At 38.6% G+C, this 11481-nt stretch overlaps 1 protein-coding gene across 1 annotated transcript in view; it reads right to left on the reverse strand.

Annotated features, from left to right (window-relative positions):
- Positions 1 to 11481, reverse strand: part of GDPD4 (glycerophosphodiester phosphodiesterase domain containing 4) — a 104166-nt gene that overhangs the window by 90251 nt on the left and 2434 nt on the right. Inside the window, exon 2 of the mRNA XM_029957242.1 lies at positions 1032 to 1228. Coding sequence (XP_029813102.1) covers positions 1032 to 1214 — 183 coding nt within the window. The 5' untranslated portion in view covers positions 1215 to 1228. The remainder of the gene's footprint in view (positions 1 to 1031; positions 1229 to 11481) is intronic.

The raw sequence follows: 11481 nt of genomic DNA on the forward strand, positions 1-11481 counted from the left end.
GCTCCTAATCTAGGCAAGTCTCCTGATTCTACCCCTTTCCTGATATGTGTTCCCTATATACAGGCATAAGAAATTAGTAATCGAACTATTCAGAATCTCAGACCCTAGTTGGGCCTACAAGTGCATGAAGGTACATGATACAACCCCCCTCTTATCACTTCAGTGTGCTCGTTGTTTTGTCTCTTATATCAAACAGCCCACCAAAGGGTGCCAGCAGACAGCTTAGAGTTTAAAGAAAGAGGCCCTCAGAGCACCTGGGTGGCTCATTCAGTTGACCATCCAGCTCTTGATTTGGGCTCAGGTCATGATCCTAGTGTAATGGGATCAAGCCCTACACTGGGCTCCTTGCTGAGCATGGAGCCTGCTTACTTACTGCCTCTCTCTCTCTCTCCCCCTCTCCCTCCTTCCCTCTGCCCCTCTCCCCTGTTCATGTGCTTGCTCTCTCTCTCTCTCTAAAATGGAAGGAAGGAAGGAAGGAAGGAAGGAAGGAAAGAGAGAGAGAAAGAGGCCCTTGATGAGGCAGGCCACATGTTGCCACTCAGCCTTACTGAAGTTTTTCACTAGGGAAAATCAGGCATTAGCCTGACCAATAATAAAGGACTATCTTGTTTCTCACTTGCTGTTTTTCTTCATTTTCTCAGTAAGCATAACTCCTCTGAGAAACTCACAATGAAGAAAGAATAAAGGATTCAGGGATTCCTGTAATTTCTAGTCAAAAACATCTAGTTGTATCTAAACTTCATTTTTTCTTAAAGCTCACTAAATGAATAAAAGCAAAAATAAATGAATGACATAAAGAGGTAGGAATAAAAAGGAGAAGTAAAGCACAAAAGTGAAAGATGAAGAAGACAAGCATATATTTCTATAAGGCTAACTTTGGTTCCAGAATTGTGGCAGGCTTTTCATCAAAGAACTAGAACCCTGCCATGCCCAGTTCTGGAGAATCTCATGAGCCCCCAAGCGGGCAGGGACCAGCCCATGTTCCCTACATGTGGGAAAGAATGGTCCCGCCCCTTCCCACCTCTCTGTACCCAAGAGCAGCAGCAGGGTCCGGGTCTAGACCTCTTCTCCTGCTTGATTTGCCACTCGCAGGTGTAGCACCCAGTAAGTAAGGTGACACAGCATCGTCGGTCGCAGGTGCCTATGATCCACGGCTTAGGCTTTTGCAGACGTTTTGGCTGGCTCCCAGGCTCAGTGCTGTTGGCCTTAAGCATGGTTCACCCTTCCTCTGCAATGACAAAACAATTAGGATATTCAAATGTTTCCTACCTCACTGTTCCATAGAAAATTCCATCAAAAATAGATAGGTTTTCAAAGTTTATAATCTAGGATAATGTGCTGGATTCGGCGCAGATGAGCAGAGCTTCACCCTACCTTTCCCACTAAACTGTTGAATACTTACTGCAGCCATCTACCATTCGAAGTTCAGTTTTCTCATCTCTAAAATGGGACCATATTCTCTGTCCTCGACAATGATAAATGCTGAAAGCATCAAATTAGACAATATATACAAATGTGTTTTTCCAACTGTAGTATGCTTTTGAAGTAACTTGAGAACTTAAGGGTGAGGGCTGTGAAAAACAGAATTGACCACTAGTGCCTCAGAGGTACAGCGGCCGGCCCCTTCCCTTCCGCTCCTCTCCCAGACGGAATTAGTTAGGGACAGCCTCAATTTAAATGATGGACTATTCAAAGTAGGAATAGCTGAAATAAGACAAGTTTATTTTTTCTTTTGCCAACAAAAATGCTTCAAATGTTACATGGTATATGGCTTCCCAATGTCATCAGGAACCCACACATCTTCCATCTGGCTGTCCCCCCACAGCACAGGGCTTCCTTCGCAGGGTCCAAAATGGTTGCTCGAGGTACATCATCCTAAATTCCAACTATGAGAAAGGAGGAAGAACAAAGAAGGATGTTCCCCCTTATTTTAAGGATACTTATAGAAGCTGAACATGACATTTCACTGACAGATTTTCTCAAGGAAGGGAAAGGAAAAGAAAAATAGATATTGAGGTATGTCTAGTTGTCCCTGCTGCATTTTCTCACCTTACTGTGATAGGAGACTTTCGGAGAATGTGTGGAATTAGGGAAAAAATAAAAGTATTAAAAAAAAAAAACAGGGCGCCTGGGTGGCTCAGTCAGTTAAGCGTCTGGCTTCAGCTCAGGTCATGTTCTCACGGTTTGTGGGTTCGAGCCCCATGTTGGGCTCTGTGCTGACAGCTAACTCAAAGCCTGGAGCCTGCTTCAGATTCTGTGTCTCCCTCCCCTGCTCATGCTGGCTCTCTCAAAAATAAATAAAACATTTAAAAATTTTTAATTAAAAAAAAATAAATAAACCAAGTCTTAAAGGGCCCAATCCCAGGAGACTATTGTCTCCTGATCCTAGAGACTATTGTCTCTGTCCCTGAAAACTTTCTGTGGCGCTCCACTGTGTTTTTCTGTGGAAGGCAGTGCTGTAGTTAAGAATGTTATAGTTCAGAATGCATAGTCTGAATGTATACTTCTGGCAAAAATGGGACTAACAACGACTGGAGTAGCCCTCCACCTTAAGTACCAAAAAACTGGGGTAAATATGAAAGAACAGTTTTCTCACAGTTGACAACAGGCAGTGAATGATGGCAATCCTTGAGAGAGAAGAAACAAAGAAGTATTATAAATGCCCCATTTACAAACTAACTAGGTTCCAGGATGAAGGGCTGGAAGTGAGGAAGCAGGGAACCCTGGCAGTATCCCTGAACTAAGGGAACAGAAATGGGAGTTTAGGGAAGTAGAAGATCCCCTTCTGTGTTTTTCCCTGAGTCTCCAATTGAATATTAATCAATACATGCTTGTGAAGAAATTACCTGAAGCAAGGGACAGAAACACACAAAAGGTAGTGGTTACATAATCTTTAGAACTCACAAAAGGCTGTAAATAGTTGGTGTTTCCACGGGAGCAGAAAAACCTTATAATACATGAGGCCCTAGGAAGCATACTTGGAAGGGGACTGCCACAATAGTGGGAAAAATTAGGCCTTATTTCATTACAGGCTACTATGGCCTGGCCAAACAAAGCTAAGAGGTGAGTTTCCAAAGAATCAAAATGTTTCCAAGTAATTTGGCTATGTTCTGAAACAAAGATCACAATTAAAAAAACAAAATACAAGAAGTAGCCAACGAAACAAAATTCTTAATGCCCAGCATTCAATCAAGATTTACCAGGAACATGAAAAAGTAAGAGAATGTACCCATATGGAGTCAACAACTCAAAAATGTCTCAGATGGTAGAATTGGTAGGGAAGGACACCAAACATCTTCACAACTACATTTAATACATTTAAGACAGTAGAGGAAAACAAGCATGTAAGATATTTTTAAAAGATGTAAAATGAACTTCTAGAGATGAAAGATCTAATATCTGAGATGAAAAATATACTGCCAAGATTAATAGTAGATTAGACACTACAAGAGAAAAGATTAGAGAACTTGAGAAATTCTTTTAAATGAAGAGATCAGATGTGAGCTGCAGTCCTATATAAATAAATTTTAAATATGCAGTCTTATATGAATGAGCCTGGAGTCCCTAAAAGAAGGGAGAGAGAAAGCAAGGGATAAACACAATATTTGAAGAATTAATGGCTCTAAATTTCCTTATTTGATGAAAACTATAAAGACCCAAGAAGCACAACAGACCCCAAGGAAAAGGCACATACAGCAAACCACAAGACACAGCATAATCAAGATGTTTAAAAACACTACAAAAGAGAAAAATCTCTAAACCAGCCAGAGAGAAAAAACATTACATGTAGAGGAACAAAGATAATGACTTCTTGACATTTTTTCAACAAAAATAATTTCTTGTTGAAAACAGTAGAAGCCAAAAGACAGTGGAGCAACACCTTTAAAGAAGCGAGAACAAACAGGACTGATGGAGGGAGGAGAGGGGAAAATGGGTGATGGGCATGGAGGAGGACACTTGATAGGATTAGCCCTGGGTGTTATATGGAAACCAACTTGACAATAAACTATATTAAAAAAATTTTTTTAATAAAATCTAGATTGTCTGGAAAAGAACCTAACAAAACTGAACATGTTAAGCTAGAATTCAGCACTCAGCGTAAACAGTCTTAAAAAATGAAAGTGAAATAAAGACCTTTTCAGATATGCAAAACTGGAACTAGAAGAATTAATCACCAGCTGACTTATACTGTAAGAGATGTTAAAGCCATTCTGTATAAAGGAAAAAGGAGGTACCAGGTGGAAAGGCACACTTATTAAAGAAATGATGTGCATTGGAAATACTAAATATATGGGTGATATAAAATAATATTTTTATTTATAAAATTACTTGACAAGATCATTGAAGTAAAAACAGAACAATGAATACGGCAGCTTATAACAACTGTAGAAGTAAACTGTACAATAGCAATGGTTCAAAGGCCAGGAGATGGGAAATGAAAGTGCAGTGTTAGTTCTCGTACTATATGTGAAGAGGTATACTGTTACTCGAAAGTAGACTCTGAGAAGTTAAAGATGTGTTCCATAACCACAAAGTAACCTCTGGAAACAGGTGTATATAATAAGTTAACAAAGAAGATGAAATGGAATGATAAATATTACTCGATCAAAAAGCAAGAAAAAGGTGGAAAAGGAATACAGAACAGGAGAACAAATAGAAAGCAAGTAGTAAATGCCAAATTGAAATTTAAAATACCAGTAATTCCTATAAAGGTAAATAGACTAAATGCTCCAATGAAAAAAAACATTAAAATTGTCTAACCAGGGGCACCTGGGTGACTCAGTAAGTTGGGCATCCAATCTCATTTCAGCTCAGGTCATGATCTCATAGTTATGGGATCAAGCCTGCATCGGGCTCTGTGCTGAGCACGGAGCCTGCTTGGGATTCTCTCTCTCCCCCTCCCCAATTCACGCATTCTCTCACGCATTCATTCTCTCTCTCTCTGTCTCTATCTCTCCCGCCCCCGACTCTCAAAATAAATAAAAAAGAATTTAAAAAGATTGTCTAACTGGATTAAAATACAAAGCCCAATCCTGTGCTCCTTACAAGAGTTTGGTTTACTGATACCAAAGATAAAACAGTGTAAACATATATATCTTGTGTGTGTGTGTGTGTGTGTGTGTGTGTGTGTGTGTGTGTGTTATGTGTATCAGTATCCTGTTACCAGGATATTGCCATGTATCAACCAAAAACAAAACCTTAGTCACATATAACAATAAGCATTTACTGCTCACACATCTAAGCTGATCAGCTATGTGTTCTGCTGATCTAGAATGGCCTAACCTAGTAGGATGGGGGGTGGGGGGGTTAACTTGGCTCTGCTCCATGTGTCATTCAACCAGGTTGGCCTGAGTATATTCTCATGGTGCTGGAAACCGTCCAAGAGAGTTAAGTCCTAACATGCAAGCCCATTTCAAGCCTCTGCTTCAAAGGATGTCCTCAAGTCAAAGTCAGAAACAGAGTAGGTCAACTCATAGTACGGAGGGCACTGTAAAATTACAAGGCGAAGAGCATGAACACAAAAGGCATAAATAAAGGAAGGGTAACAAGTGGAGCCAAATGGTACATTCTACCTCACTAGTTACCAGCAGATCAAAAGACCTTGAGGCAAAAAGCATAGTAGAGACAAAGAAGGACATTTCATAATGATGAAAAATGACTTAAAAAACAATTTTCAATTTATAGGCACCCAATCACATCACCTCTAAAATAGGAAAATAGAGAAAATCCACAACCTTGGTGGGAAAGTTAGCATACTTTCCTCAATAAATGATATAATAAGCAGACAAAAAAATTTATGAGGATTCGAAGATTTTAACAACTTAACAAACTAATCTTAATTTACATTTACAGAACACTATACTCAATGACTGGAGAATGTACATTCTTTTCAGTGGGAAATGGAACATTTATCGAAAGTCATATATCAAACCACACAATTGGTTTGTAATGAACTTCTAAGAACTGAAATCTTGGGGCGCCTGGGTGGCTCAGTCAGTTGAGCCTCTGACTTCGGCTCAGGTCAGATCTCACGTTCGTGGGTTCAAGCCTCATGTCGGCTCTGTGCTGACAGCTAGCTCAGAGCCCGGAGCCTGCTTCCAGTTCTGTGTCTCCTTCTCTCTCTGCCCCTCCCCCTCTCATGCTCTGTCTCTCTCTGTATCAAAAATAAATAAAACATTAAAAAAAAAGAATTGAAATGTTAAGAGTATATTTTCTGACTATAGTGCAATTCAGCCAGAAATCAATAAAAAAAAGATAAGTACAAAAATCCACATTTGGGAATCCAACACTATTATTTATAAAAACCCATGGGTCAAAGGAAAATAATCACAATGTAAATGAGAAAAAACTGAACCGGTTAATGATGAAACTGTGATGAAACTACAGGAGTCTGGAGTTAAGCTACAAGGTAGGGAGACCCCAAGCTTGTCTCATCCCTTGAACACAGCTAGATGGTTATCAAATCTTTCTGAACACCAAGAAATCAATCAGAGGTCTGAATGGACAAAAACTATAAGACTACATATAGAAAAGGGACCACTATTCGGAAGGTAGGAGGTGCAGAGAATTTACCAGAAGAGACATTGCTCTGGGTCCAGCCGCGGGTAGGAAGCCAGCTTAAGGAGGCTACTGCAAAGCAGTATAAGCAATGGAGCCCAAAATCTGAACTTTTAGCAGTCCTCTACCATGGGGGAAGTGCCTGGCTTAAAGGTGCTCAAGTAGTGAAGCGGGATAGAATCCCAAGAGTGACAGTATGGTCTGAGGATCCCTTGGGTTACAACAAAAACAGGTCATGTCAACTTGCTGTGCTGTTTCCAGGCATAATAGAGGGGACTCACTCCAACTGAGGGCGACAAGCAGGGGTGCCAGCTTTCTGTTCTGACATAAACTCTGAACAGGTGAACTGTGACTCCACTGCTACCCACCGCCCTCCCACAGCAAGCAAAAGTGTGGTGAGACCCTCCCCCAGAGGAACAGAGGAAAATCTGAACTTTTGAAACTCAGTCATGCACCTGAGATAAAAAAGCTTGGACACAGGCTGGGTGAACAGAAGAGTCTGATAGAAACTGGGGATATAAAAGCAGTATTTAACTGCTCTTCTGTGAGGTTTCCCCAGAGTGAGAGGGCCTGTGTGTGTGTGTGTGTGTGTGTGTGTTTATAGTTTCAGCTCTGGGGCTACAGAGCTGGACTCAACCATATATAGTCTACCTTTCAGAGCTGAAAGCCATCAGTGTGCAAAACAGTGCCACCTAGTGGAAGCTGGAGCCACTTACACCAAATCCCAATCTGTACCTCAGGGGCAGATTTCCACTGATAGCACAGCAGGCCCCTCCCCCAGAAAACCAGCACAAACAACTCCCTTGCACCAAGCCCACAGATTACAGTGCTACAAAGCTTCAGCTCCAGGGGAAATAGAATCTAACGTGTTTTACTTTTATTCTTTATTTTTTTCATTTATTTTATTTTTTAATTCCTTTTTTTTTTACTTTTCACTATTTTTTATATATATACATTTTCCTTTATTTCCAATTTTACTGGGTTTTTAAAATTTTGGTTTGATTTTTGGAACTCAGTCTTTTAACGAGCAGACCAAGACACACTCTGGATCTAGTCTTTTTGTGTTTTTGTTGTTTCTTTGTTCTTTTGCTTGTTGGTTAGTTTTTTGCTTGTTGGTTTGCTCTTCTCTTCTGTGGACAAAAATGATGAGATAAAGAAACTCACCCACAGAAAAAGAACAGGCAATAGAACTAATGGACAGAGATTTAGTCAACTATATAATTACGATGTCTGAACTAGAATTTAAAACCATCATTATAAGAATACTAGCTGGGGTTGGGGAAAAAAAAAAACAGAACACACCAGAGAATCCCTTTTTACAGAGATAAAATAACTAAAATCTAATCAGGGCAAAATAAAAAATACTATAACCTAGATGCAATCACAAATGGATGCCATGACAGCATGGACGGATGAAGCAGAGCAGCATCAGTAATATAGATGATGAACATTACGAAAAATGAAGCTGAAAAGAAGGGAGAAACAAAGGCAAAGGATCGTGATACAAGATTTAGAGAACGCAGTGGCCTATTAAAATGGAATAACATTTGTATCACAGAAGTCCCAAAAGATAAAGAGAGAGATAAAGGAGCAGAAGGTTTACCTGAGCAAATTATAGCTGAATACTTCCCTAATTTGGGGAAGGATGCAGACATCAAAATCCTAGAGTCACAGAGAAGTCACATTAAATTCAACAAAAGCCAACCATCACCAAGGAATATCATAGTAAAATTCACAAACTACACAAACAAGGAAAGAATCCTGAAAGCAGAAGGAGAAAAACGTCCTTAACCTACAAGAGAAGACAGATCAGGTTCTCAGCAGACCTGTCCACAGAAACTTGGCAGGCCAGAGAAGAGGATGCATTCAATGTGCTGAATGGGAAGTATATGCAGCCAAGAATTCTTTATCCAGCAAGCCTGTCATTCAGAATAGAAGGAGAGATAAAGAGTTTCCCAGACAAAAACTAAATGGATCTATAACCACTAAACCAGGCCTGCAAAAAAATTTAAGGGGAAAACAAAAATATCAAAAGGAACAAAGAATAGAAAGGACCAGAGAACATCACCAGAAACACCAATTCTACAGGCAATACAATGGCACTTAAACTCATCTTTCAATAATCACCCTCAATGTAAATGAACTAAATATGCTCCAGTCAAAAGACATAAGGTATCAGAATGGATAAAGAAAAAAAGACCCATCTCTATGCTGCCTGTGGAGACTCATTTTAGACCTACAGACACCTGCAAATTGAAATTGAGGGGATGGAGAGCCATCTATCATGCTAATAGATGTCAAAAACTGGAATGGTCATACCTATAATCAGACAAACTGGACTTTAAAACAATGACAGTAACAAGAGATGAAGAAGGACAGTATACCATAATTAAAGGATCTATCCATCAGGAAGATCTAACAATTTAAATATTTATGCCCAACTTGGGGGCCCCAAAATATATACATCAGTGACGAACAAACAAAGAAACTCATTGATAATAAAACAATAATAGTAGGGGGCTCTAACATCCCACTTCCAGCAATGGACAGACCATCTAAGCAGAATATCAACAAGGAAACAATGGCTTTGAAGACACACTGAACCAGATGGACTTAACAAGATATATTCAGAACATTTCATCCTAAAGCAGAATACACAGTCTTTTCGAGTACATATAGAACATTCTCCAAAATTGATCATATACTGGGTCACAAATCAGCTCTCAATAAATACAAGAATATTGAGATCATACCATGCATATTATCAGACCATAACACTATGAAACTTCAAGTCAACCACAAGAGAAAATTTGAAAGCCCTCAAATACATGGAGGTTAAAGAACATCTTACTAAAGAATGAATGAGTTAATCAGGAAATTAAAGAAAAAATTTAAAAATACATGGAATCAAGTGAAAATGAAAACACGACAGTCAAAACCCTTTGGGATACAGCAAAGGCAGTCCTAAAGGTATGCTTTTTCTTTACCTTTCTTTTTTTTTTTTTTTTACTACACTTTTTTTTTTAAGCAAATTCCAATTCAGGCTCACTTCAAGAATCTAGAAAGGTCCCAAACACACACCTAACTTTATACTTAAAGGAGCTAGAAAAGAAAGAGCAAATAAAGCCTAAAGTCAGAAGAAGAAGGGAAATAATAAAGATTAGAGCAGAAATAAACAATATAGAAACAAATGAACAAACAAACAACCAAACAAAAAAACCAGAACAGATCAATGAAAATAAGAGCTGGTTCTTTGAAAGAATAAAAGAAAAAGTGATAAATCCCTAGCCAGACTTATAGGAAAAGAGAAAGGACCCAAACAGATAAAATCATGAATGAAATAGGAGCAATTGCAACCAACACCACATAAATACAATTATAAGAGAATATTATGAAAAATGATATGCCAACAAACTGGGCAATTGGAAAAAATGGACAAATTCCTAGAAACTCACAAATAACCAAAACTGAAACAGGAAGAAATAGAAAACTTAACAGACCCATAACCAACAAAGAAATTAAACAGTAATCAAAAGTCTCCCAAACAAACAAAAGTCTAGGGCCAGATGGCTTTCCAATAAAACTTTTCCAGACATTTAAAGAAGGGTTAATACCTATTCTTCTCAAACTGTTCCAAACAATAGAAATGGAAGTAAAACTTCCAAACTCATTCAACAAACCCAGCACTACCTTGATTTTAAAACCAAAGACTCCACTAAAAAGGAAAATAACAGGCCAATATCTCTGATGAAGACAGACCTAGAAATTCTCGACAAGATACTAGCAAATAGAAGTCAACAGTATATTAAAAGAATTATTCACCACAATCAGGTGGAATTTATTCCTGGGCTGCAGGGCTGGTTTAATATTCACAAATCAATCATTAAACATTAAAAAAAAGGATAAGAACCATGTGATCCTGTGAACAGATGCAGACAAAGCACTTGACAAAATATAGCATATATTCTTGATAAAAACCATTAACAAGTTAGAAGGAACACACCTCAACATCATAAAGGCCATATACAAAAGATCCACAGCTGATATTCTACTCTATGGGGGAAAAACTGAGAGCCTTTGCCCTACAGCTGGGAACAAAATAAGAATGTTCACTCTCACCATTAACATTTAACCTAGTATGAGAAGTCTTAGCCTCAGCAGTCAGACAACAAAAAGAAAGAAATGGCATCTGCAGTCAAATGCTCTACCACCGAGCTATACCCCCAGAATGAAATGGCATCTGAATTAGCAAGGAAGAAATCAGACTTTCACTATATGCAGAAAACTGGAACGACTCCACCGAAAATTTGCTAGAACTAAGACATGTATTCAGCAAAATCTCAGGATATAAAATTAACATGCAAAAATCTGTTCCATTTCTATATACCAATAATGAAGCCGCAGAAAAAGAAATCAAGGAATCAATCTCATTTCCAACTGCATCAAAAACAGAAAGATACCTAGAAATAAAACTAACCAAACAGGTATGATCTGTACTCTGAAAACTATAAAAGACTTAAGAAAGATATTGAAGAGGACACAAAGAAATGGAAAAGCATTTCATGTTTATGGATTAGAAGAACATTGTTAAAATGTCTATACTACCCAAAGTAATCTACACATTTAATGCAATCCCTATCAAAATACCACCAGCATTTTTCACAGAGCTAGAATAAGCAGTCCTAAAATCTGTATGGAACCACACAAGACCCTGAATAGGCAAAGCAATCCTGAAAAAGAAAAACAAAACTAGAGGAATCACGATTCAGGATTTCAAGCTATATTAAAAGCTGCAGTCATCAAGACAGTATGGTACTAGCACAAAAACAGACACACATATAAATGGAACAAAATAGAAAACCCAGAAATGGACCCATAACTCTATGGTCAACTCATCTTCAACAAAGCAGGGAAGACTATCCA

Source organism: Suricata suricatta, chromosome 11 (assembly GCF_006229205.1).
Source record: "Suricata suricatta isolate VVHF042 chromosome 11, meerkat_22Aug2017_6uvM2_HiC, whole genome shotgun sequence".
In the NCBI taxonomy this organism is placed as follows: Eukaryota; Metazoa; Chordata; class Mammalia; order Carnivora; family Herpestidae; genus Suricata; species Suricata suricatta.